The sequence below is a fragment of the Ambystoma mexicanum genome, chromosome 10 (genome assembly GCF_040938575.1).
Source record: "Ambystoma mexicanum isolate Mex_15411 chromosome 10, UKY_AmexF1_1, whole genome shotgun sequence".
NCBI classification, from domain to species: domain Eukaryota; kingdom Metazoa; phylum Chordata; class Amphibia; order Caudata; family Ambystomatidae; genus Ambystoma; species Ambystoma mexicanum.
In genome coordinates, this window is record NC_090932.1 from 767557859 (window position 1) to 767585697 (window position 27839).

General features: G+C 42.5%; 1 protein-coding gene across 4 annotated transcripts in view; it reads right to left on the reverse strand.

Annotated features, from left to right (window-relative positions):
- MME (membrane metalloendopeptidase) overlaps window positions 1-27839 on the reverse strand; it is a 589667-nt gene that overhangs the window by 89031 nt on the left and 472797 nt on the right. For all 4 annotated transcript variants that reach the window (XM_069618415.1, XM_069618414.1, XM_069618413.1 and 1 more), the window contains exons 19-21: window positions 19382-19515; window positions 18591-18656; window positions 13495-13590 (exon numbers count right to left, since the gene is read on the reverse strand). In XM_069618415.1, coding sequence (XP_069474516.1) covers window positions 13495-13590; window positions 18591-18656; window positions 19382-19515 — 296 coding nt within the window. The remainder of the gene's footprint in view (window positions 1-13494; window positions 13591-18590; window positions 18657-19381; window positions 19516-27839) is intronic.

Sequence of the window (27839 nt, forward strand, 5' to 3'; positions counted from 1 at the left end):
TTTTGTCCCATATCAAGGTAGGGAACCAGAGTCCCAATAAGAAGAACCCATTGTTGATGCAGGGGGGGCACTGATAAGAGACAGTGAGGAACAACGCCAATGCCACTATTCTTCCTACATCTCGGGTAGCATTATCTAACACAGATCTTGAGCCTCAACTAAGCCAGGAGGGAATCCCTGTCTTGCCAAGCAAACAACTAGAGGAAATTAAGCTAGCTTTAGAAGGCCAGACCAGAGATAGCTCATAATCTAGGGCGAAGAAAGTAGGGCCCCCAGAAGCTGCATATGTCAGAGGTCACGACCCCAAAGAATCCACTCAAGGCCACCCACAGTAGGAAGGAAGGACTGAGAATCAGGATGCCTGGGGAAAGACAAGTGTTCAGATATACAAAGATTGCATTAATCCATTCATGGTGGGGAAAGATATCTAAGACTTGGTTGAGGGACTACAACTAGCCTTCAAGCTCTATATGTTGGTGGTAGTATTGGTGGGACAGCACTGATGAGTCGCTTACTTACATATGTCATGCAGGCCATCACCCACATTACTCCCGAGAGTATGCCCATTTACTCTCAAATGAAAGAGGCTATTCTCAATGAGGTTTTGCAGAAGCAAACAAATATACTGGTGGTGTTGTAGAGCATTAACATGGAGAGTAAATCAGACATTTGAAAGATTTTCTGGCTTGCATTTGATTTAAAAGAGTGATTGTTTAAGTGGTTACATTGTTGAAACATTTAATGGAATCTAAAGTCCTGTAGCTACAGAGCATATACTAAAATATTGTGAGGTACAATTGAATATACACTTAGTGGGCAATAAACTCACAGATGCTAGAGAACTCCCAAAGCTGCCAATGGGTATGTGAGTACTCAAGTCCAAAAGAAAGATACAGCGTCTACACATAAACCATCATGTATGTATTTATTTCATTTCTTATAAGGCACTGCATGCCTGTAGGCCTCACAGCGCTCCAAGAAAAGGATGACAAAGAAGAGGCATCAGTGAGTTAAAGAAGGATTCTACTCGGGTAGATTAAAGAATAATGTCTTCACATGTTTCTTAAAGATATAAACTGATTGAGATGTTTTAATATTGAAGGGCAGGGCATTCCATTCACGTGGAGCATTGGATTCAAAGCTGAAGTCGCTGAAGTTTTGAGATGAGTTCTTTGCAGATTAAGCTGGAGAGTGTCAGAGCAGCATAACGCTCTGCCGGATGATTTCCTCACCAATCATTTAGTGAGGTAGAATCGCATGTTAAAAATCTGGCATTTATAGGCGAGAGAGAGAATTTTGTGCCTGTTTCTCTGCCTCACCAGAAGACAGTGAAGTTTCCTCCTGAAAGCAGTGACATGAACCCGTCTAGACAGGCCAAATACTGCATTAATGGCTCCATTATGAACAGTTTGTAGCCGATTCAGGTTTCCTTGAGATGTCGCAATCAATAAACTATTACAATAATCCAATCGTGAGATTATTAATGATGATGCGAGGAGAGATCACTGTGAGGTATGGCCTGATCTGATGCAATAGTTTGGTCACATGTCCACAAGATAAGCGGATCTGAGAGACCTGTTTTTTCATTGAGAGGTTGGCATCCAGCATCACTCCCAGGGTTTTCACTGATTAGTTCAAAGGTATACCGTTACCCGCCACCTCAAAAGATTCATACTGTTGGGTGAGGTTCTTTAATCGAGGACCATAATAACCACTCTGTTTACGAGTCATTGAGCGCTAGTGAATTGAGTGCCAGTCAAGCTTGGATTTCAATATAGATATGATTTACAGCTTCTACATCCTCCTGATAATTACTAGAGAGGTCGAAGAAGATCTGGGTGTCGTTGGCATAATTTGCAAATTGAACACCTAGATCCTCATGGAGATAGAGAAAAATCGAGAAAAATGTCTGATATGTATATATATATATATGTATATTAAAAAGCAAGGGAGATAAGCACGAACCGTGCAGAACACTGCATGTGCTGGAAATAGGTTTGGCTTGAGCTTTCTTGACTGCCACTCTAGAAGTCTGGGACCCAGAAATGACGCAATCCATTTTGCTGCATTCTCAGAGCAGTTGGAGACAGTAAGCAATCTATTATGTAGTAAATTGTGGTCGATGATATCAAATGCTGCTGAGATATCTAATAATAGTAGCAGTGCCGGATGTCTTCTTTCTCTAATTCCAATAATATTTGATTTAAGGTCCAAAAGAGCGTTCTCAGTGCAATGCGGGGCATGAAAACTGGACTGATTTTGATTGAGGAGTTTTTGTTCGGCAATACTTTTCTGCAGCTATACATTTGCCACTCTAGCTAAGATTTCCAATAGATATGGGACGTTGGTAATGGGTCTGTAGAAATGGGTCTGCAGTTAATTGCAGACTTCTGACATGACGAAACTGAGTAAGGGTGAAGGTCTGCATTGTAACTTCAGAAAAGACCCCAAAAGACTGATAAGGAATCCTATACACATTGGCCGAGCACATCTGCAGAAAAGAAAAGTAATGGAGCCTGCAACACTGGGAAACACACTTAACAGCACTCACGCCATGTTCCATTTGCAGAAACATGGTTCATAGACGGGGAGATATAGCTTGCAATCGCAAACCCAGGCTGGCTGTATTCAATGGTGGCTTTCTAGAGGAGGAATTCTCACTTGGAGAAGGAGTGACTGCATATTTGCTATTTTCTCTTAGAGGAACTATCACAGTTTATTCAGAGGAATATATAGTCGCTGAGAAGGGGAGCAAGACAAAGCACTGTCCGAAAGGGGGTGTAAGTAACACCCAACTTGCTACTCATGACAAATTGAATTGTGTACTACTCAGTTCAGACCAGAAATGGTCCCAGAAAAATCTCAGCACATTCTGAATGCAAGCCAGGAGTCTGGGAACCATTGCAACTGTCACAGGACAATTGAGGCCAGCTGGTTCGGATCACTGAAACTAAAAGCCCCTGTGCTTTTAAAGTGGACAGAACCCTACACTATAATCCAGAAGGTCAGTCAAATGAATTATGTAATTGACACGAAGACCTATAGACACATCTATAGGGCTTTACATATCAACTGGTTGAAAACACATTACAGCAAAGATGACATGGTTATGCGTCTTATGATCAGTGAAGATGCTTTGGGGGATAGTAGCCTCCCCCATTTTTCTTTTTTACAGACAAACGTTACTAATGAATCAGTAGACAGGGTGTGAATATCTTCTCATCTGACAAAGAAACACACGTGGGACTTCCAGCTCATACTTGTGTACTTTTCTAGTTTGTTCTCATTGGCTTCAGGTTTAAGTGGCTGTTGTGTATATATGATATGAACAGAGGACCCAGTAAGATGATTTACTGTACACTATGCCAGAAGGGTAATGGAAAGGATCAAGGATGAATTTTCATAGATGCTAGAAACCAGAGGGATTGAGATAGCCTTCAGCTCATGGGCTACTTCTATAGTGCTTCTTTGCAGCAAAGGGAGCCAATATAGAACTATTGAAGGTTGCTTCTGTGTAGATTATAGAGGCCTTCGTTGTGTTGATAAAACAGATGCACATCTCATACTAGAGCAGGCAAGCTCCTTGGTAAATTGTGCAATGCAAAATATATGAGTACCTTTGATCCTAATGGTAAGCGGGCATAAAAACTGGTGCTAAGGAGAGGTTAACATGTTGTACAACAGCAGGGCACTTCCGGTTTACTATGATACCAGTTGGGTTACAGAAGAATGCACCTGACATTTTTGAGAGGATGCTACAGCAGGTTTTGATCCTGATGGAAGAATTCAGTATCAACAACAAAGAGAGCACATCTATGTTCTGTTGCGCTTGGCGAGATCAGCTATTCTACCTGACACACACAGAATGCGTGTTTGCCTATTGAGACCACCTATGAGTGCATAGTGCAAGGCTCTGTAGCTGACTTGAGTTGCCAGGGAAGTGGCAGTATGGAGCAACCGCTGTAGGCTAGAGTCAAGGTTGTTCAGTCATGAAACATCATAATGACAGAGATCCAGGTTAGATCATTACTTGGTCGCAACCGGTACTATCACTCTGTTGTTGATATATATGGGTCTATTGCTCTTCATTTCAATGACTTGATGCCCAGGAAGTTGGCTAAGGAGGGACTCTGAAATCCCAACTGCCACAAAGTGTTTCAGAGATTGAAAGATGTTTTCTGTGGGGCCCCAAGACTAAAGACCCCCTAATTACGGTCAACAGTTCCTTAACCAGAGAGACACTATTGATTTTGTAATAGGAGGAGTTTAAGCACAGATCTATTCCACAGGGAAAGACTTTGTCGCCTCCATTAGCAGAAGGTCGACAAAGAGACCTGCCCCTCCTTCAAATCATAAATGTGTGTCTCTCAAACAACATCTTACCGTCATCTTTCAAAACAGGGTTAAACCATCAGCTGCTAAAAAAACATGTGAAAGTGTAACCTGAAAATCCCAAACACTATTGAACAAATGCCAGCCTTCCCTTCATAGGAAATTATTAAAAACACTGTGGCCTTACAAATAAACAAACACATAGACCCATAGAGGTTGCCAACAGACTCGCCATCAAGACACAAACCCAGTTGCAGTACTGCTGAGACAGCAAGCATAGGGCATCAGTGACACATTGCACATGACAGACAAAAGTGTTTCAGGTCTCCTGGTCCAGCTGACCCACAACACAATACTACTCACACTTCTTGAAACATGGCGTACATATCCCACCCTCAATGAGTGTGTCTTCTAACTTTCATACCGGCATCAACTGATCCAAGTGTAGCATTTACATCAACACACACTATGGAGTCCCTCAAGTGTCCACCTTGTCACTTGTCTTTTTTAACCTACACATACCACTATGGGACCTACTCAAGTACCCTAAACAATCTTTACATAAATAATGTTACGACATGGAGCTATAACTAAAGATAAACTGCATTGAAGACATTTGGCTAAAATGCTCCTTTATGCTATTTCAGTCATGAATGATAAGCACATACTTAAAACCCAACCCCACCAAAACTGAGTATGTTATCCTCTGCAACCTAGCTAATCATCAGCTCACCCAATTATGGCTTCCCGCAAGAATATCTAAGGGTTCACACTAAAACCAGCCCTCAGTGTCAAATTCCTGAGCTTTTCTATTAACTGCAACTTTTATTCAAACACCACATTGCCAAAGCGGCGCACAGTTTTGTATTACCTATAACTCTTTGCAAGATAAAACCCTTTCTGCCACTCCTAACATCCAGACTTCTGTTTAACACATAATACAGTCTTACCTAGATGAAGGAACATGCTCTTCTAAGGTGGCCCTACCTCACTCCTTGCACCTCTCTAAAAGCTGCACAACCTTGTGCTGTTAGACATATTGTCTGCATCAGAAAATGCGGACATAACAGTCCCATGCTCAGCGAGATACAGCATCTGCAAGTACCAGCCCAAATCATCTTCAAAACGGCCTGCATTACTTTCAAGAAAGCATGAACTCAAGCCCCATCTTTAATAGCTGGAAAGCTAGACATGTTTAGGGGGGTTGTCACAGTTCCAGGGCCCAACCATCATGCAACTGGAAACCAGAAAATATCAGAAAGCAAGACTGAGAAAACTTTATCGCCCCAATCATTAAGGAAAGACTTGAAGACTGTACTGCTCAAGGAGTTCCTCAATGAGGGCATACAACACTAGTGAAGCATCGTCTATAACCGAGTCCACCTCCCAAATGCTCTATTCAGTATACATTTGCTCCAACTATGTGCAGCACTCCATTGCTTCTCTTCCAGGTTAAGTCTTTAGAAAAAGCTAACATACATAAATGCAGGATCTTCGTCTCTTTTCTCAAGTGTATGAACAAGTGGAGGCATCTTCTGTGAGAACGTAGGCGGTTGAAGAATCCTGGAGCATAGCAGGAGCAAGCTTGTTATAATTTCATCTCCTTTTTGCAATTCATGATTTCTACTCTGTCAACGACTTGGTTCCTTGATCTGCATGAGACTTCTGAGATTGTGAGATTCTTTGCCAAGTAAAGCACAGCATTGCTTATCATGGCCTTATATGTGTTGCAGCCTATTTTCCAGAAATGCAGGCTTGTAGGGCAGCCAGTGACGTTCACAAAGGACAGGTGTGATGTGGTTCGTTTTCCCGTGTCTAGTGATGAGATTGGCAGAGTGGTGGTCAAGATACCAGTAATTACTGCATCGCATCTTTACCATTTAGGTGATAGACACCCAATGTCAAGTGGACGTCTTGCCTTTGGGGTCTTGGCTTTGTTAAGGCATGGGTTTCTTTTGCTGAAGCCAATGTGGTGTGGAATGAACCCACAAGGCCTATGGCCCTAGAGATGGTCACCAGGTCTGAGGGGAAGGAACCTGACTGGGGAAAAACTCGGGGAGCACTGGGGACTCTATCCTAAGATTCACAGCTCCTTGGAGAAGAAAGGGAGTAGAAGAATTAGACCTTTATTGGATGTAGTAGAGGAGACCCAGATCACTTGTACTGGAGCAGGTAAGAGATGGAATATCAGGAAAAACAAGCACAAGCAAACAGGAGAAAGGATCACAAAGTACAAGTAGAAAGTGAAAAATGAATGCAGCTGGGACTCAGGACAGAAGCAAACGCAGGAACACACATTCATTTTAGGGGCAAGGATAGCAGCTTTATCAATCCTTGAAACACTTGTGTAACACTTGTGTATAGGCGCATTAGAAATGCCACGTCATATCATATCAATCCAAATTCTTAGCATGAAACCAGAACCTAACGATCCACCATATTGATTGTGGCATGAAGGTCCCCATATGGCTGCCGTATCGCCATATTGGGAGTGGTAAGAAATTATTTCAGACGTGTTAGAAGCAGATGTCCACCCGCCTCTGGATGCCCCAAAGTGACAGGTCCCACACCTACATCGAGAGTCCTAACACCCGAGATATATGACAGTTCTGTAGTCTGTCACAAGGATGAAGGGTTTGATTTTGCAGAACAGAGACATGGCACAGGTGTGGCTGTATGATCGATGGTGGCCTGAGCCATGATGGAGAGGTTGCTGTTGATGATGGGTTCAAGGGATTTTCTATAGCATATGATTTGCAGCTTGAATTGTTCTCAATGCCTTTCGGTTAACGATGTATGGACATTAGATTGCTTGGGAAAGGTGCACAGAAGAATGAATTCTGTTTCTCTTGGGTCCAGTTTTAGGTAGGTGCTAGACACCTAGGTCTAGATCAGGGTGTGGCAAAGCTCCCTCACACTATTTCATCAATACTGTTGATCTTGAGGCAGAGTTGGGTGACTTTGCCAAATTGGTGGATGTTGCTGCAATGATTGGCTAGGAGATCTCCAAATGGCTTAATGTAGATTTTAAAAATGACTAGGGAGAGGATGGATTCTTGTGAGACTCCCAATCGGAGTGGGCTGTACTGAAATCTGCTAGTGCCCACGCTTTCAATTTGGTGTCTTCCTGTGAGGTATGAGGTAAACAAGTGAAGGATTAGTTAATCAATGTCCATGTGAATGGCAATGATGGTATGCCTTTTAATCAAAAGTGTGGAGGGTGGCCATGAGGCCTAATCAATATCAAGGGTCTCCTTTATCAATCACTTGGAGAGGGTCATTGAGGTCCTGGGTGGTGGATGTCTTGGAGTTGCACCAAATTCCACAGCCGGGTTAATAGTCTGGTGGAAGGTTATGTTGGGTGAACCTCATATGTACATTGCTCCATTTGTCTTTCTTAGGAAAGGTGGTTGAGTGATTAGGTGGTGGTTTCAAGATCATTCGAGTTGAGAATGTTGAGAGTCATTGGTGATATTGAGGAGTGGTGTGAGTGTCATTCCTAGTTGTCTTTATTTTATGTATTTATTTATTTATTTATGTTTTATTGAACTTCTAAATGTTAGGCAGGGAGGACTTCATTTAAAGATAGTGACCTTGACAACTTTGAAGATGCTGTTTAAGGCTTATAATGTTATGATCCTGAACCTAGACCACATTTTTAATCTTGAGGTTGTGGGATATGTTTCAATTATGCTTTTGGTACGGAAGTAGCCTGCTTAAGATACTTTCACTGCAGATGTCACAAATTATCTCCAATGCAAAAATATTCTTGGTACAGCAAATAAATCGGACTAATATGACCACAAGATTCCACAGATTGTTTTCTTGCTGCAATTGCTATTATTCTATTTAGCCACACAATTGTTCATTCAGATACACACATCACACACTAGTTGACTATTCTCCTATTTTATTCATGTTGTCATCGGCGTAGCAAGCTGTTTATTACAGTCATTGAGTTGTCCGTAATCTTTTTTTCAACCCTGCATTATTTTTCTACAAACAGATCCTTTGTCCTTTTTCCCAGTTATTATTGACTTGAATTTCTTTTTCTTTTGATCTCAATGAAGCCATTGTTTTGGGTTCAAACTGAATGAATACACGGTATGCTCGTATGCAACAAATTGCCTGGAATTTATTTTCAGTGCAGTGGTAAATGGAAACGGGCTGAAAACAGAAATTAGAATGAACAACAATTATCTGAATTAGACATTGAAAAGGGTCAGTTTCTCGTGTACTCTCTGCCTTGCCAGGGCCCACGGGGTTGCATGGGAAGCCATTTAACGCTGACTTTATGGGAAGCCATTTAACGCTGTCATACAATAACGTTTCAGTTTCGTGTTTTTTTTTCTAGTTTAGAATACTCAGTATTTGCCTACAATTATTGTAGGCAAATCAAAGTGAGTAATGCCTGTTTCCTGGGAAGAAGCATTTGATGGCTCTGTGAAGGTATGTTGAAACCTGAGGCAAACGCCATGCACGAGGGAATTGAGTCACGCAAACCTGCCAGTACATATGATAAAATGCTTGCCGCATCCTGCGAGCAGCTGAGCCCGCACTCTGATTGCCCGGTTCACAGAGCAGAACTGCAAGAAGGGCAGGACTGCGGAGGTGCTTTGCTGAGGCATGCATACCAAGTGGTCATGAGCACTCAAGTTGGCGGAGCCCTGAATCAGCTCACCAGAGATCATTGGAGGTTAAGATCCTTAACGGGTACAATTTAAAAAAAAAAAAAAAACGGACATGTTCACACTGTTTTGCTGTGAAAATCAGGGAGAGTTCGGTCAAGGCTTCTGCCTGATTACCACATTCCCCTGTGTTGACCCTGAGAATGTGCAAAATGCGCACATTTAAACGAGGCAACAGAGAAAGTACATAATGGAGGGAGTCTCTTTGTGGATAAGGAATGTGCTCTGGGGCGTGCTTTTAATGCCCCCATACGCCCACTTATTGTGTGGGCGAACGGTATGTGCACAAAGGCATTCGCACAAGCAGGTTTCCTTCCTTAGGGTAACTACCCACACACACATTTTATGTTTTTTTATAACTTGTGTGCACGAACAGCACACGCAAACAGAAAGCATTGCCAGTGGTTCAAGCGCCAAATGTTCCCTTTGGATCCAGGAGCGCTGTAGAGGGATGCCTTGCGCTATCATGCCTGTGTAATACACCTGTGCCATTTGTTTGTGGTGTTAAGGAGTTGGTAATGTAAACTGGGGTTTATAGTAATTTGGTCGAAAACCAAAATGTCGAAAGTCATAATGTAGAAAAAAAAAGTAGAAAAAAAAATAGATTTTTTTTCAATACTTTTTTTTCGAAATGGGGGGGTTCCTCCCCCAACCCCCCATTTTTTTTTATTTTACCCATTTTTTATGCTTACCAAACCCAAAAAATACATATAAATAAAAAATAACAGATCCGACTTTTTTTTCGACAATTTTTTTCGACATTTTTGTCATTTGACTTTTTATTTTCGACATTATGACTGCACACCGTAAACTGGAATGATGATGTGGGTTCATTTTTGTAGATTTAAGGGTCAGTTGCGAGTTGTTCAGAGTTTGTAGGTGAAGCACCGCCGTTGAAGGTACCACAACCTCCCCTGGTATTTCGCAAAATTCACTGGATTCAGAGTTTTGCACTGCCAGAGGTGGTCTTTCTGCAATACCTCCGTAGTCAGTCCAAAAATACCACCGCTTCCAGTGGTAAGTTTAAAAGGTATTTTTTAAAGCATATTTTCTTCTTCTCTTTCCCACCTTCAATTTGAAGGTGGAAATCGATTATGTACAATTGTGGTCTCTCAATCTAGAAAAGGTAAATACTGACCCATTTTTAGCTTGCATGGGTAATGTGGTGAGTGAAGACGCCCGCCTGTCCACCCCCTTTCCTTTGGCCATAGTTAAAAAAGAAAACGTGTTTTACTGTAATTCCCTACAGTCAATAGGTGAAAAATAAATATGAGGACCACTTATGAATTTCTATCTCCACCTCCACCTCTACCAGTGGTGGTAAAAATAGGCGGATTTTTTGGGGAATGTTTGCCTGGAATACCACCAGCGGTTTTTCCATTGAATAGCGCTGTTGCTATTTCACACAACCTTGACTCTGATCTTTTTGAAGCAGGTATTGTTTTTTAACAGTATTTTGGAAATTAATAGTCTACCGTTCTAACTTTGAAAATCATTGGAGTGGTATTAATAGCAAGGCTGATGCACAGCAGAATAAGACACTTCATTTCAGAAATGTATTTCATTACAAGGAGATGATTCTGATCAATGACAAGAGAGGTGGGGAATGGCGATACGCCCGAGCAAATAGATTTGTCCGAACACCAAATCACAAGATTGTTCACTGTATTCACATGATTTTTGTATTCGACCACCATTTTAAGAGATTCTGGTGACAGGTTTGGATTAAACTCAACATTTCTTGCTGATGAAATGCAGCTATAAACATTGGGTTCTGGTAGGTAAGTAGTTTTCCTGTCAGCAGATGTTCAAAGCAAACAAACTATAAAGCTAATGGAATAGGTCAGAATCTTTCCTGTCAGGGATGTTCAAAGAAAGCCATGTTTCTAAATAAATGATGGCTTGCCTATGGCTTTTCCTTTAAGCTACAAACCAAAATGAAATTAGATTTGTTGGCAGGTGACACAAAAATGTATGTCATCTTTAAAAAAAAACACTGGGTGCCAAATTCACAAAAAGTAATGCCAATAAAGAGTACACAGAGGATGCCATTTTTATTTGCATTACTTATTCACAAAGGTGGCCTGAGCATTTCCGGCAGACTGCCATGCAGCACTAAGGATGCCCTGTCCAGCCCCCTTCCATTAGATCAGTGGTTGGAGCATCTATGGCACTCCCTGCACCCATGTGGAAGCCGGGTGCACATTCATCATGATGCTAAAAGGCCTGTCATCGTGAGATGTATGAAACAGCAAAAAAGCATTTCTATCCCTGTTTGAGGGATAGTAATGTAGGTTGGCCAGCAACGGCTCCTGCCACTGCTGTGCCACACGTAAAGAAATGCATGAATGGGTCAGAAATGACCGAGTCATTCATTGCACTTTCCCTGAGCCTGCACCAGAGAGGCACAGTGTTTTGTGAACATTTGAATGTGCATCCCATTTCTGAATTTGGGGTAATCATTAATATGTGCAGACATGGCCGCTTATTTGTCCAAATGTAAAAAAACAAAAGTAACCTGAACGTTCACATCTATGATGCACACATTGAAAGGGACATTCAAAGGAACTTTGGGAATAGTGCACATCTTTTTGGGCTAAAGTGGTGTGTTGGACATCTCATCACTTGTGGCAACACACATTTTGAGAATAGGCCTTTCGCTGTAGATATATGGTATGCGTGTTCCCCCAAACAGAGCTCATAACATTGCAATCCTATCTGACTAAATGGTATTCCTTTAAGGGATGTAAGAGTCTGCATAATTAATGCTTGGAATGTGATTCTGGATCAGCCCTGCTGGCCGCTCTGAGGTCACTGACCTGCAGTCATGGGGTCTCCATATGAATGTGTAAATAAACTCAGTAGTCCTAATGGAAGCAACTCAGTAGGATGTGTTGGTCTCAAACTAGAAATCCTGTACTATTAATAAGAACAAAAATCAATATGGAAGTGTTTGGACTTTCCGTATATCTGGATTTCTAGAGCTCTCAATATCTCTTCTCTTTCCAACAAACACTCGGGCAGACATTTTGATTACTAAACCCCTTTGATGGAATCCACAAGGCCACGTTGGCTTGGATAGGGGCTTTGTACGCTGTTGCGTCTAATTCCAATGTTGTGGGAAAATTGAGATGCAAAATTTAGAATAAATAATTCATGTCCTCATCTCTAGAACTGGCTGGGGCATGAAAGGTCAATCAAAGGAGAATGCTTACAGGTGTAGTTTTAGCTTATGCAGCTAATTATTCAAGCTTTAGGGGTTATCCACGCAAGTAATTAGGTAACATTACTTTCAAATACACTCTAAAAGATCTTGAAGGGGAAACATTCTTACACAAAATCGAGCTAAAAAACAGCAAACTGGCTGCCTGCACGCATAGGGGTTTCCGTATCAACTCTAGCGATCAGGTATATCTTATTTGACACATATCCCAACGAAGGGTGAACTTCATCCTGTCATGAGGCTATGTAAGAGGTGTGAGTGCCTTCAAGAGCCCCTGTGACATGGGGCCATCATGAAGCCAGGAGTAGACTGGCCCACCCATCTGAACAGGCACCCTGCCAATCCCTGCCATCCAATACAGCCAGCGATTATGGATCCCTATTTGAAAGCTACAGGGAGTAGTTACTATGACATATAGGTCAGCAATTCATGGAACAAACACCACACACAAAAGGTCACACTGAATGCCCTGGGACCTTCTTCAGTAACCCTTAATACACTTAATATACAAATATATGAGTAATGGACAAAAGAGTATGTACTTGCCAAGCTGGGCAAACAAGAATATATTAGTATTAAATACTTCTTCCTGCTTTTTAGAAACCCACAACACCCGTTCCTCGATCTCCCAAGGAACACTACACACAGATGCTATCTGGTGGGGTGAGAAAGTGGGATCATGACTCCCTTTCCAGAAGACTTCACAATGGTTGCCAGTATTGGGAGGTTTTATGTTACTAATTGCTCTTTTATGGGTGCCAACCTGTCAACCTCCAAATGTTTTGGCCTAAAACACCCATGATCACTCCAGACTCGCTCTGTTGACTGTGGCTGGTAGGAGTTGTAGGCCACACATCTGGTCGGTGACAGGCTGGGTACCCCTACTCTACTTAGTACACCGGTCATTGCATATGAGTTGTCCTGCCTACCTTTCAAGGATCCAAGAATGAATCGAAAGACATCTTCAGAAAATCCGAAGGGATGAGAAATGTGGGAGACCTCCAAATGAAGCAGGAAGTAGGGATTTTCATTCTTTACCAACATGTTCACTCCTAGTATTATATGCTGCAGTGTAGGTCAATCACAGTAAACAACAATGGGTAATTTGCGGAAAACACACAATATCATTTCCATTTGCTTAGTAAGGGGCAAACAAGGGCTCAAAAACATTGTCACTGAAAGCCCACCCCAGCATAATAAGGTCCAGATTTAATTCTGATTAGTTGTAAAACATTAAGCAAACTGCTGTACCTGTGCAAAGTTAAGGAAGAATAGCTGCTTATGGTTCATGTCAATCCCAGGAAGCAGTTTTTCTTTTCCATTTTTATTGACATAATTTTCATAGGCCTGCATAATACATAAAACAGAGATGGTGAGTGCTCTTTAGAAACAGTTATGTCAGGCATCATACAAAGAACATGAGTATGATCAGCATTTTATATCATACTAGTGTGAAGGCCTGTGTACACGGGCCAAAATGCACGAGGAGAGACATGTTCAGCCTTACATATTTCTAAGACAACAGCTCCCTCTAGCAGTGAAAACAGGTAAAGTGGGAATTCTCTACTGCTACTGACTGCATCGGACAAACATACATTTGGCCTTTTATTATATTGTATGATAACAAGTTAGACTTAATACAATTTCTGTTAATGTTGTACTACTATTTTGTTTCCGACCCACACATGTCCTTGATAGATGAAGTAGGTTTTCATTTGTAGTGATATATTTCTTAATACCTTACAAAGTTTCAATGAAAAATAGATGTTCATGTTGGTTAATAAACACTTGCTGTGTGTGTGTGTGTGTGTGTGTGTAATCTGCATTTTACACAACACCATGCCATTCAGTTTTAAAGAATGTAGATATTTTTCATAATTGACCAAAAGGAGATTACTGGTATGTATGCAGTGCTGTAATAGCCATTGTTATGAAATAAGCAATTTTAAGACCAAGAATATTCAATAATATAACAGGTGTGAGAAAAGTCCTGCCATGTAAGTAACATCGCAATATAGTAATACTAGAATGTTCAATCCAATGAGGATTAGTTGACACTTTCAGTGTGTTTGTTCGTTCTAAATAACAAAGAAATGTAAATGAAGGTAACAGAGTTGAACCTATAAGTGGGCAGTCTGTGCCACCGTCCAGGGTCCAGAGTTCATGCGGAGCCCCAGGTAGTGGTGCCGTGTGAATACAAACTTACAAAGTGTACATTCTATCGGGGCTGTGCTGCTTCCATGCACGGCTCTTCCTTTTTTATCTGCCTGTTCACGGCAATGCTGTGCCATCACTTCCCAACTGCTTTTGAGGCACCAGAGACAATTCATCTTCCCACACCTCCCATCTGGCCTATTTGATGTTCAATTTCTGTCACACTTACGGTCAACTTCTGAAAGTATATGATTCCTCTCAAAGCTCTGTCAGCATGATATGATCTTCTCTTTCCCGTCATGCAGTAGCCTCGCAGGGTGCCACCGTTAGCTTAGCTCTAGCTGGCAGCTGCGCGTCAGCAATAAAAGCACTGTTTGGTATTGTGCAAGTGGGGAGCTTGCGAGGCTGTCTCTTGGGCCCTTCTCTGTGCTATGTGTCTTTATCCTCTATACCAATGTCTCTCTTTGATTTTTGAATGTGTATGTCCCACAACAGAAATATGAATCATTTTGGATCACCCCAAAAAAGAAAATCCTAAAAGGAAATTCCTGAAATCTTTTCATTACAATGATGTTGTAGAATTACTGTTAGAAAGCAAGTCTGCTGTACTGATACACTAAAGCACTCGGAGCATTCACAGGTATTATTAGTCAACAAGATATGTGGAAAATGTGCCAAGCCTAGGAGTGCCATTTCTGCTGCATTTGTACTGGTAAAGTTCTCCTATCATAGTATTTGATACCTAATTTAGCCGACTGATAATATCTGACCAATCCCCTGTTATTCTCTGGTCCAACCACTCTCTACAACTGGTACATTCTCCAAGAGATGGATATTTAATTTTGACCTGTTACAAGACAGAGATTTAAGAGTTTATTAATATCAGTTGGTTGAAGAGCAATTTTCATTAAAGGACCCAACTCACACAAGTGTACAGAACTATTAAGACACATTTCAAGGTTCTCATGATGGATCACAAGATTAGTTATATAGTAAGGAAAAGCTGTTAAGATATCTCAGCGGGTTGAGTGCTTGCTGCTGTGATCTGTCTGTGATCTGCAGGTCACAGGTTAGAATGCTGGCCTGGGGTTCCTACACAAATCCCTGCTCTTGCATTCTTTAAGAAGCGACACTGGTAATGTTTGTAGACCTGCTTAACAAGTGTCCCGAGTGAAATGTATTAACTAATGGTGCCTCCTCACCATAGGAGGATAGCACAGCAGCAACGTGCTCGCCTTGAAAGCAAGACAAAGCAGACTAACACAGGTTCGATCCCCGGGTCCGCGCTTAGAAACCTCTGGGTATTAAGCGCGTTTTAAATAACATATATTTCCATCTTGACAGGAGGGCATGCAAGGCATGTGCCCTGCCTTGCCTACGGAATCTACTAGCTTTGGAGCTTTTCTCAGAAGAAATTAATTTTACCAAGGAGGTCCAAGAGGGATTTATGAAATTAATTAATGAACACTCAGGTTTCCCATGATATAAAGCGAATGTCGACAAAACAGAAGTGATGAGCTTAACTAAACTGTGTTTATGAACAGACATTGAGGGCTCAGGAGTGTTTTTGAACCCTAGCAAACGTAAATATTTTTTTCTTTTCTTTATGACAATGCTTGTGGAGATGGTCACCATGAGCATCGATCACAAAGAGTTGAGTCCAGATTCCTAACTCTGCATTGGCTCCACTCAATCTACGATGGTGGGAACACCTTGATACAGTTATGATCATCAGCCACCAGAAGTCCTGCAAAAACAGTATCAGCAGCTTTACAAACTGGACCAACATCTGAGTGCATTTCTGTGAAAATATGAGGGTGCACACCCCAAGCAAATGAATTCTGCTCGGCCCAGCAGAGCTGAACAGAGGAGTCAACAGGCGGGGAATTCCTCCTGGCAAAGACCACATGCTAGGCGTGCCACGTATTTTGTAAGGAGCACTGCGATTTGCTGGGTATTGTCATGCCGCTGGGTGATAAGTATGGATACCTCCCTTTTGAGCAATCTGCATAGTGCCATAACCGGGCTCAACCGTCTAAGTGGTATAAACAACCTAAAATCTAACATTAATAAAATGGAAGGATGTTAAAATCATTTCTTAAGAATAGGTGGAGTTAAGGCGTGGCTTTGTAGAGAATGAGAAGCTGAAAGCATTGTCTTCTTGTTATCCCGTAGAAGGTATGACAAATGCTCTAGAGGTTACCTTTAAAATCAAGCTGAACAGCACCATGGTTGTCCATAATTGAGACATATCACTAAAAAGTACTCACGATTCTGTAAACCAACTTCTATGGGCCTACCAGAGAAAGAATGTGCATCTAACATGATAAAACATCACTCTGTGTTAGGCAAACACGCCAACCTCCTAATTCCAGGATTCGAACATTGAAAAGGATGATATTGCCTTGGACATGTGGGGGACCCATGTGACAGCAATTTGTGTTTCTGTAGCTCTCTTAATAGCCCAGCATGTATAATACAGTTTATACAATGCTGATCACATTGTTTAATCAAGAATCACCACATACAAACAGGGAAAAGAATGTGACCATCTGGCAGGGGTGAAGGGGGCAATAAAGAGAAGTGGTCATGATATTCCTTTCTGGACACACAAGCACTCATCATATGTATTTATGGTCATAGGTGAGCATTCAACTTCAACTTGGGCAATATGAATTAGAAGAAATCTAAAAGAGCCCAGAGACAAGCGGTGGGGCTGGCCTAAGGCTCGGAAACTCCATCACTATCAGAAGATCGGTGAGGGATTGGAGAAAACTCATGCTCTTGAAGGTAGGATGGTAGTACGTGACAGCTAATGTGGCCTGTGCTTCAGCTGCAGCATGACAGGCAGGGCTCTCTGGGGTGTGTGAGAATGTGGGCATTGAGGCTTTAGGCATGGCAGCGGGCAGCTGAAGTATATGGCACCATTTGGATGCATCCATATGAGGTTTAGAAAAAATGCATACTGAGTATATATCTGCCATACTAGGAAGAGAGTATCTGAGAAACTTGATAGCTTCAGGACAAATGCTCGAACACACAAAAAGTGGTGGGCACGTGATATTGTGCCTACATCATTTTGACAGCAGCTTTTCCTAATGTTTCCTTGCAGTTCCGCCTCTGTGAAAGTTCTGGTTGCATACAAAGCAAAGGTGTTCTTCCATATGCTGTGCTCCTTTTTCACCACTGCCCGCTCACTACTTCCTGACACTGGGGTAATAGCCCCACCCAACCTTGCATCTGCAGCCCGCCCTGTTACCTCTATCCTCTTTGTCCCCACTCCCCCCAAGACCGCGTAGAGCAACCTAACCCATCACATCCCTGGTCACCTTACTCTGGCTGGAAGCATCTCCCATTTCTGTCTACCTGCCTTCTTCTTTTGTTGATGTTTCGCTTCCTCAGGAGGTTTACCCTAAACTGTCCTCCATGAAACTTTCTGTTTTGCAAAGTAAGATTTTATTTAATTCAACATGGATGCCATTTTTGCCAAAGCTAAGAATTATCACATTGTTGCAAGCCAATATGTTGTTAACAGAAGTGAAAGCACACATTTAACATGTCTTATAGTGGGATGGAAAATGGTGTCTGTTTGTTTTGACCAAATACAGTGTATCGTGCCCACTGAAGAAGGCTAGGTTTCTCATGGCCTTACATCAGTTCAGATGTCAATCACTGAATGACTGGGAATCTTCACTGCAACATCAATCTACTATAAGCAGTGGATGCCCCTGAAATGTGTCGGGTACGTATAGACTCCAAAGTGTGGGGCATGGCACTGATGCTACCCATGTTGTACGGATCTATGTGATCCCTGAGACTACTTTACTGCGAATTACAAACATGTCGAATTTCGTTTTCTACCTTTTCATCCCATACATATGTGGGGTGGGGGGCACATCCCTCCCATTTCCCTCCACATGTATCATTTACTTTCACCCGCCACATACATATATATGGGGTGATTTTGGGATGCTGAAGTTCGACATTTTTGTATACGCAGTCAAATATTCGCAGTAAACGAGTGATACCATGTTGTACCACGTCTGTCAATGAAAGCAATAGTTCAACGACCAGTGACGTACATATACCGCCTTTTGAATTCAACACACGTTAACAGGAGAAAGCTAGATCAAAATACTATACCTTTGGAAAAGGAAGGAGTGTATGCATTTGAATGCCACCACAACACGTACCTGGTATGCTTGTCTGATGCCACCGTTATCTGCAATATTTTCTCCCAGGGTGCTGATTCCACTTAGCTGTCAATAACATATGAACACATTGTACACATTAGACCTCATGAAGTATTTTCCCTTGACAACATGACAACACCTTCAGCTTTTGTGGGCAGAATGGACATCTGAACCTGGCTCACTGGTACAGTTGTGCAATATGAGGCATACCTGGGGCCATATTACAGAAACTTTGCACTGGTGCAAGTGCAAAGTTTGCACAGTATTAGCAGTAGCCCTATTTCTAAAAACACTTGAAAATGTTAAAAAGAATATATTGCTGCATGGCAAGAGCAATTTGGCATGGTATCAGCACCAAGGCAAACATTGACCTAGTACAAAAAAGATACATTTTCAATGCATATTTGCACCGGGGAAAACTTTGCCCTAGTGCTAATACTATTCTGTATTAGCAGTAGGGCAAACTGTGCCCTGGTGCTTAAATACAGTGAAAATGTATCTTTTTTTGCACTAGGGCCTAATGCTCATAACATGTCAAAATGCACTTTTCATGGTGCAATGGTTTTCTAATATTTCCAAGTGTTTTTTTCAAAATAGGGCAAATCGTACCCTAGTGCTGATACCGTGCAAACTTTGCACTTGTCCCGGTGCAAACCGTCTGTAATCTGGCCCCTGATATATATGTGACATATATCAAAATTGAAAGGTGGCTACTTGCGATTCTCAAATATGACGAAAGGCACATTGCTCTATAGTGCGCATGATGTTGAAACAAGTTAATAGTAACGTACGTGTTGCCCTCCAGCTAAATCCCATGAGAAGTTTCCGTACTGATACACCACGCACTGCGACAAATCTTTAAACTGCTTTGCAGAGGATGCGGTCCACCAATCCACAAGATCACCATTCTCGTTAAAATTTCTACCTGCAATGTACAAGTTTTCAAAGATATTTCACAATTGGGATATGGTCCAATGCATGTTATTCAGACAGAAAAGGTCACATTTGTATTGCGTAAATCCCACAAGACACCAAGAGGGCCATAATGCAATGTGAAGTTGCACCAGGAAAAGCAGATCCTAGGGAATAGTAGTTGTAAAATCAGTCAATGATATAGCAATAATTTAAATTAAGGTGGCTGAGACTAATCTAATTGGAATGGCAAAGGTAAACAAAGGACAAACTCTGGGAAAGGTGAATGAAACAAACAATGTAGAAGGAGTTCTACAAGAAGGGAGAACGCTAATGATTATTAGTACCCGGCGCGCAGCAAATTCAAAGAAAGATTCCCATTGCTTGGAGCTAATCTTGCGGTAAGCCCGATCACGTTGCGGTGTACATCTGGCGCCAGTATCCAGCCTGCCATACAAAGAGAGAAGGGGCTGCACATAGTCCCTTGTCCCTGTTCCATGGTGCCCATTTTTTTGACTATTTTTTTTCATTCATTTTAGTGGCCACCATTGAAAGGGAGAAGGGACTATGGGTAGTCCCTTCTCCAGTTCCATGGCGACCATTTTCTTTGTTTACCATGGAAAGTGAAAATGGACTACATTTCCCAGTCCGCAGCAGGCATTTTATTTGTTTGCGAAATGCGAGTTATCGTGCAGCTGAAAAAAAATCATTAATACCCCAATCTAATGGGGCCAGAGTACTAATCGCAATAAGCCCCTCACCAGGAGGCCATTACCACATCCAGTAATGCCCTCAGGGACTTGGTTACGGCACCCTCGCTATGCTCCGGCCTGTAACTATGGGCCCCGGGGGTATTACTTGATGAGGTAATGGCCCCATGGCTCAGGGCTTATTGCCTTAATCAAAGCTTGTAGAGAAAGAAAATTGGTAAGATTACTTCCAAGAAACATCTTGGCATAACAGCCCGCTGTCCTATTGAGATTGTATTTGTTTGCAGAGAGAACTTGCAGGCAATACCATTTATGATCAGAACATAGAGAGTTAACTGGCCTTGATACTTGGCTTCATACTGGGTACATGCCTTAAGAGCAAACTTGGTGTGGTTATTTTAAGATAGAACTTTATTACTGAGGAAACACATTTGAGGAGAGGCATCTCTAGTTATGTAGACAGTGCTGTAGAGACAAGTGTTGTGGTAGTGTGAGCACTTAGTACTAACAGAATACAATGTGCCAGAAGCATTTGTACCTATTGTGTGCCCAAAAAATGACAAATATTTTCAGAGTACAGAGAGTCACCAAATTCGGATTTGTTGTCAATGAGACTTACAACAGCTTCCAAGGTCACACCTACCAAGCAGTATATCATACAACAGTTTAAATGGTGTGGGGTGTGTGTGTGTGTGTGTGTGTGAAGGAAGTTGCATTTTAGCTTTTAACAGTAGTAAGTGGGGATGTTAGCCAATCAGTGTCATGGTACATTGGCCTGAATAGCCTGACAAAACCTTGCTTTCCAGGAACACTTATTGCTGGTTCCCCATATGCCAGTGGGTTTGTCATCTCCCAGCTCTTTTCAACTGCCCGCACACCTCTCCCTGCCCCCAAAACATCACCCCGCTTCCATCTGGGAAGGCCCACTTAGCACATGGGCCACCTCAGTTCTTCTGTGCCCCGACGGCTCCTCCCATCCCACCTCGAGGGATCATGAGAAGGGTCTTGCTCCCCTGCTGCTGATTCATGGCAGCTCTTGTTTACCGGTGATTAACAGCACCTTGTACACTCATACACCACACTTTTAGCATATGCCAAAGTGAGGTGCGTGCGAATGGCAGTAAGCCCCACATTCTGAGATAGGCTTGGGGTGGTGGCCCTAAGCCCTCGCAAAGGCCCTCATGCTAGGATCTGGCAAGCAGTCTAGTACCACGAACGCAAGCCTTAATAGGAAGCTCCATTACCAAAATACTTCCTTCTGCCGGGATCTGAAAACCTGCCTCTTCATATATGATAGATTATTTATAATGCGCTTAGTACCCAGAGGTTTCTAAGCACGGACCCTGGGATCGAACCTATGTTGCTCCGTGTCATCTTGCTTCCAAGGCGAGGACATTGCCCTTGAGCTATCCTATCCTCTCCAATCAATTACGATCCCTCTTCATTTGTCCTACCCATTGTGGCTATGTCACAAAAAGGCCACTCTGCTGCTGAACGCTACACTTTTTTCTAAAACACTTAATGATAACGATATTAATAGAGAAACTAATGTTAGGAATATTTTAACTGCATTCATATTATAAATAGATGCAATTCTAGGTCACTGATACCAATGTAATCCCTTTCTGGTCTTGGCTTGAGTAAAATATAAAACATTTTCCTACATGTCCACTAAGACCCTATCAGGCACTTCAAATAAAGTCGAATACCATTACTGTGTCTGCAATGACGTAGGGGCCGGTGGGTTTAATACAGTGCAGATATTAAACATGCTGTCATGGTGGTCAGAGAAATAATGATGAGGCTATGAGATACATGGGAGGGGGCTGGAATTTTCCGTTAGGGTTCAACTAACCAGCGATCTCTTTAACTTTGCTACTCTCCAAAGGCTGAAAGTAGTGAACTTTGACCTTTATGAGATAAATAAGACATTAATAAAGCAGAACTGAGCAACTGGTCTATGTCAGCAGCTCTGAAACAGAAAGCAAGTGAACTCACTGGGAAGCATGGTAACCAGGACGTTCCCTCACACTTCTACCCTGCACATCACCCACCCAAATACCAAATGTTATAATGCGTAACTGAAATGAAGGAGGTCATTCGTTTTGGGGGAGATTTTGTCCAAGTTTCAGAATCCCAATTCGGGCCATTTAGTTGTGATGGGCAGTTGAGTACATAGGTACATTGGTGAATGATGACGTTGTGTTTTGGAACTATCACTTATAGAGGTTTAATGACGAGATTACAGACGGTGAAGAGGCGGGTGAGAGGCGAGCTGAATATGCCCCAAATGACTTGCTCTCCATCACCAGCCAGGCTGGCAGTGTCGTATGCCACTTCACAGTACCCGAAAACGGCCTGACATCAGAGGGAGCATGTGAATCTGAGGGAGGTTAGGGATAGTTCAATCTACAAACAACCATTCACTTATTGGTTAAGCAATGTTGTTGTGCTCACATTGCTTTGGAGATGCTTCAGAGAACTTAAAGGAAATGAGTTCCCAGTGGAAATTGTAAATCTCTGTGCCAGTGTCAGCTAATTTTAGGAATTTAAAGCTTTTGCCATGTCTGCACGTGATATTGTCCGTCGAGTAGATAGCAAGGAGAAAGAGTAAACTAAGTGCCAAAGATGCCAGTCAGTATGTCACCGGTGACCCAAAGGCAGCAAGAAACATGTGTGTCTTAAGCCCTCTTCATAACTGCAGGGAGCAATTTTCAAGCCTAAATTGGATTGGAAGTCCAGTAGTTTTTTTTTATTTGGCAGAGCATTGTGATCCTGTTATATATGTTAGTTATATCTCCTATCATGCATTGCTAGACCTCTGGCTTTTCATTTCTGAAAATCAAGATTAGCTTTTTATAGGAAACTGCCCTGAAATGATATAAGGGATGTGAGTAAGGTGGTTTTGAGGCTGGGGAGCATGTGGGCAGGGTAAGAGAGGATGATTTGTGAAGGTTCTGGGTCTGGAGATATTGTAGTGTTTTTTTTGTGCTTTTCCAAGATCTTGCTCTGAAACGTGATTCATTTAGAGAAGCAAAAGAAACTGTAAATACTTTAGAAATATAATATACTGAGATGTGGCAATCACAGTGATTGCTAATAATGGAAAGACGAGGGGTTTAAGTTAATTTAGGAAGCAATCCCTGGTTTTATTATTAAAAAGAAACATTAAGGGGATTGCTTCCTAAATTAACTTATGATGTGTCGTCAGCGAGTATTCTTTGGGGTGTTGTATTAGCTCGGAAAGCTTTTATTTGGTTCATGACATTAAGTAAAAAGTGTGCAAGAGAAGATCGAGTGAAGCAGGTGGATGTTTTCAAGGGCCTTTGTTTTGATTGGACACTTTTCCCGTGATTTAACAGTGACAATGTCGATTTTCTCATCACATCAGCAGTAAAAATTCTATTACCACACCTCCCTCTGCCTCGTCCCATTACACCAATAGTAATCACTACTATTACCCTCACATCCCTCTCCTTTGTCTCATTAACCAATTAGTAACTCTACCTTTACCATCACCTCGCTCTTCCTCACAATAGTGCCCCAACCGTAATCTGTCATTACCTCCACATGCCTCTTACTCGTCCCAGTACTCGAGTAGTAATCCATATAATTACCCTCGCATCCCTCTTTCTCTCCCCATCATGACAACAGTAATTGATGTCATTACTCCCACATCCCTCTTCTTTGGCCCAGTACACCAATAGTAATCCATGGCATTAGCCGCACAATACTTTTTCCTCATCATATTGTCTCAGTATCCACACCTCATTCTTCTTCATCACAGTCCCCCACTTAACCCCACTTCAGTCTTCCTCATTACTGTTCCCACTAGTCCATCTCACTCGTCATTGTCAGAGCCCCCCACTACCACCACCTCTCTTCCTCATCATGGTGCCCCTCTAGCCAACTCACTCTTCCTCATCACAGTCCCTTCCACCGCACCTCTCTCTTCCTTGTCACAGCCCCCCACGATCCCACCTCACTCTGCCTCATCATAGTGTCCCACTTCCCCACCTCACTATTTCCTCATCACAGTGTCCCACTACACACACCTCCTTCTTCTTCATCACAGTCCCCCACTTAACCCCACTTCAGTCTTCCTCATTACTGTTCCCACTAGTCCATCTCACTCATCATTGTCACAGCCCCCCACTACCACCACCTCATTCTTCTTCATCACAGTCCCCCACTTAACCCCTCTTCACTCTTCCTCATTAAAGTTCCCACTAGCATATCTCACTCGTTGTTGTCACAACCCCCCACTGCCACCACCTCACTCTTCTTCATCACAGTGCCCCACTACCCAACTCACTCTTCCTCATCACAATCCCTTCCACCACACCTCTCACTTCCTTGTCACAGCCCCCCACAACTCCCACCTCACTCTGCCTCATCACAGTATCCCACTTCCCCCACCTCACTCTTCCTCATTACAGTGCCCAGCTTCCCCACCGTACTCTTCATGGTCACAGTCCTCCAGTAACCCATCTCAATCTTCCTCTTCACAGTGCCACAGTGCCACAGTATCTCCACCTCAGTCTTCCTTATCATAGTCCCTGAGTACCCTACCACACTCTTCTTCATCCCTCATTGAAGTCCCCACTAACCGCACCTCACTCTTCCTCTTCACAGTGCCACACTACCTCCACCACAGTCTTCCTCATCACAGTCCCCCACTACCCACACCTCACTGTTCCCTGTCAAAGTCCCCCACTGCCCCTTCCTATTCCACACTGCAGTATCCCATCAGTAATTATAATAATAATAATAATAATAATAATAATAATAATAATAATGTGTTATTTATATAGCACTTTTATCCAAAGCACTATACATGGAACATATTTACATACATTATTACCCAATTAAAACTGGTACTCAGTTTATCAACCTCGGAAGGATGAAAGGCTGAGTCGACCTTGCAGGGATTTGAACTGCCACCTGCAGATAAAACACAGATCACAGCAACGAGCGCTCAACCCGCTGAGCAATCTTACCAGCGCCTCCCTCTTCATTTTCCTAGTACTACATAAGTAATATATTGCATTACCCTCATATTGCTCCTCCTCATCCCAGTATCCCAATATTCATCTGTTGCATTATCCCACCTCACTCTTCCTTGTCCCCATACACCATTAGTAATCCATTCTTACACGGGTGTGTTCAAAGTGGTTATATTTGTATAGGCCTTGAATGGCATTCCCTTATTTTGGACTGTTGTACTTCTTTGTTTGGGTTGCTACTGAGTCACAGTCCCGCTCCTTCTGAGAGTGCAGCCCTACCTCGGCCCATGTTACACCAAAAGGCGTAGGTGGTATATCTCTTAGCAGTGCCTGTTTTACCTTTATGACTGGGATCGCTGCTGGTTTGTAGAAGTGTGGGGGATGAGTAGGCAGTTTTGCCACTACTTATACGTATACTCCTGCAAAGCAGAAGTTATTTCGGCACAATGGCCCTCATTACGACCCTGGCGGATTTTTTCCGCCATCGGCGGACTTTTCCGCCATGGCGCAAAGTCCCTTTACGCCATGGCGGATGGCGGACTTACCGCCCCATTCCGAGGTCGGCGGGGCGGTAAGTCCCCATTGACCCATTTACCCTTCCCCATTCCCATTTCGGCCCCATAGGGTATAATGGGAGTGGGGAAGGAGTTAATTACGCCACCGTAAATTACGGTGGCGTAATTAACACCAAGGTCCCAGAGCGCCATGGATTTTTCCGCCCGCAAAAAGCGGGCGGAAAAATGACCATGGCGCTCCGGGAACTCGTAGTTGGCGGTAAGGGGTTGGCGCAGCTAACGCTGGCGCAGACCCCTTAGCGCCAGGGTCGTAATGAGGCCCAATGTCAGAGTCTGATGGTATTACAGAAACGTTGTGCTGTCCCAAATGCAATTAGCAACTTGCCCTGGTGCAAAACACATATTCTTTCAATGCATTTTTGCACAAAGCAAAGGATTAGGACTAGGGCAAACATTGCCCTGGTGCAGAAATGTATTGCGAGAATGTGCTTTTGCACAAGAAATGTTGGCCATATTGCCAATTTCACTCACATCAGTGCACATTTACTGCAATACCACCCACTCGTGAGCTATCCGCCCACATTATGTGAAAACCTTTGGATCATTTCTGTATCTTATTTAACTGATTGCTATATCAGTTTGAAATAAGTACCATGTTGTGTCACTATATTTAGAGCTATGAATCACATGTAAATGAGCGTGTTTTAGCTCGCTGCAAATGTGGTAAAATTGCTGACAGAATGGGAGCCTGTCTCAGTCTTTTTGCATGTACAGATTTTGTTTATTCAAGATTTTGTTTCAGTTAGGCGTTTGGATTCCGTACAATGAACTTAAAATGTATATTTATTTTTGCAACTCACAGGTTTTGCCTCGCCTTGACCACGTGCATCTTCTGTGCAAAACATGTGTCATCTTTTCATTCTTAACAAATGACGCTTTCATTCATTTGTGCTGCCACCCAAACAACTTGAACAGATCTCTCTTTGTGAATGCATGGTTTGGGGCAGGAATATGTGTTCAGGAAGTTTTGTATTTCAAACATTCATTGCGAAATGTGAGGTCAGCCTTATGTTCTTAATACATGTTTTAGATATGTTTTATTGGATAATTTGCCACATTGACTTTGTGTGACTGGCATTGAAACCCTGTGTTGCCAAAATAAATTCTGACTGTGGTATTGTGTCTATTGTGGTGTTTCGTGTGGTGAATTGGAGGGGATATTGGTTGCGGCGTAAGCGGTCCAAGTCTGCTTAATCTGATCTATAACCCTCTTTTTTCTGTTTGTGAAATGATTTGTCAACATAAATGAACACAAATGTAAGGTAAACAGCTGTAAAAAAGGTAAAGTTTACAAACTTTTGGGATGCCAATGTTACGGTTTAAACTATCTCTAAATACAATAAAACCTTAACTCACCTTTTTGTTTGATTTGTTCTAAAATATTTAGGTCCCCATTACGAATTTGCAGTGATTTGTGGATAACTCTGCACAATGACCACCAACCTCATTCAGCATTACGCCTTCTGTGTCGCATGGATTTGCCACAGGATAATGAGTAGTGGCAAGGCAGTGTAGATCCCAGTCTTGCCTTCTGTGTCGCATGGATTTACCACAGGATAATGAGTAGTGGCAGGGCAGTGTAGATCCCAGTCTTGCCTTCTGTGTCGCATGGATTTACCACAGGATAATGAGTAGTGGCAAGGCAGTGTAGATCCCAGTCTTGCCTTCTGTGTCGCATGGATTTACCACAGGATAATGAGTAGTGGCAAGGCAGTGTAGATCCCAGTCTTGCCTTCTGTGTCGCATGGATTTACCACAGGATAATGAGTAGTGGCAAGGCAGTGTAGATCCCAGTCTTGCCTTCTGTGTCGCATGGATTTGCCACAGGATAATGAGTAGTGGCAGGGCAGTGTAGATCCCAGTCTTGCCTTCTGTGTCGCATGGATTTACCACAGGATAATGAGTAGTGGCAAGGCAGATTAGATCCCAGTCTTGCCTTATGTGTCGCATGGATTTGCCACAGGATAATGAGTAGTGGCAAGGCAGTGTAGATCCCAGTCTTGGTGTATTTGTTCTAAGCTGTAATACCCCCGTGGGAATCCACAT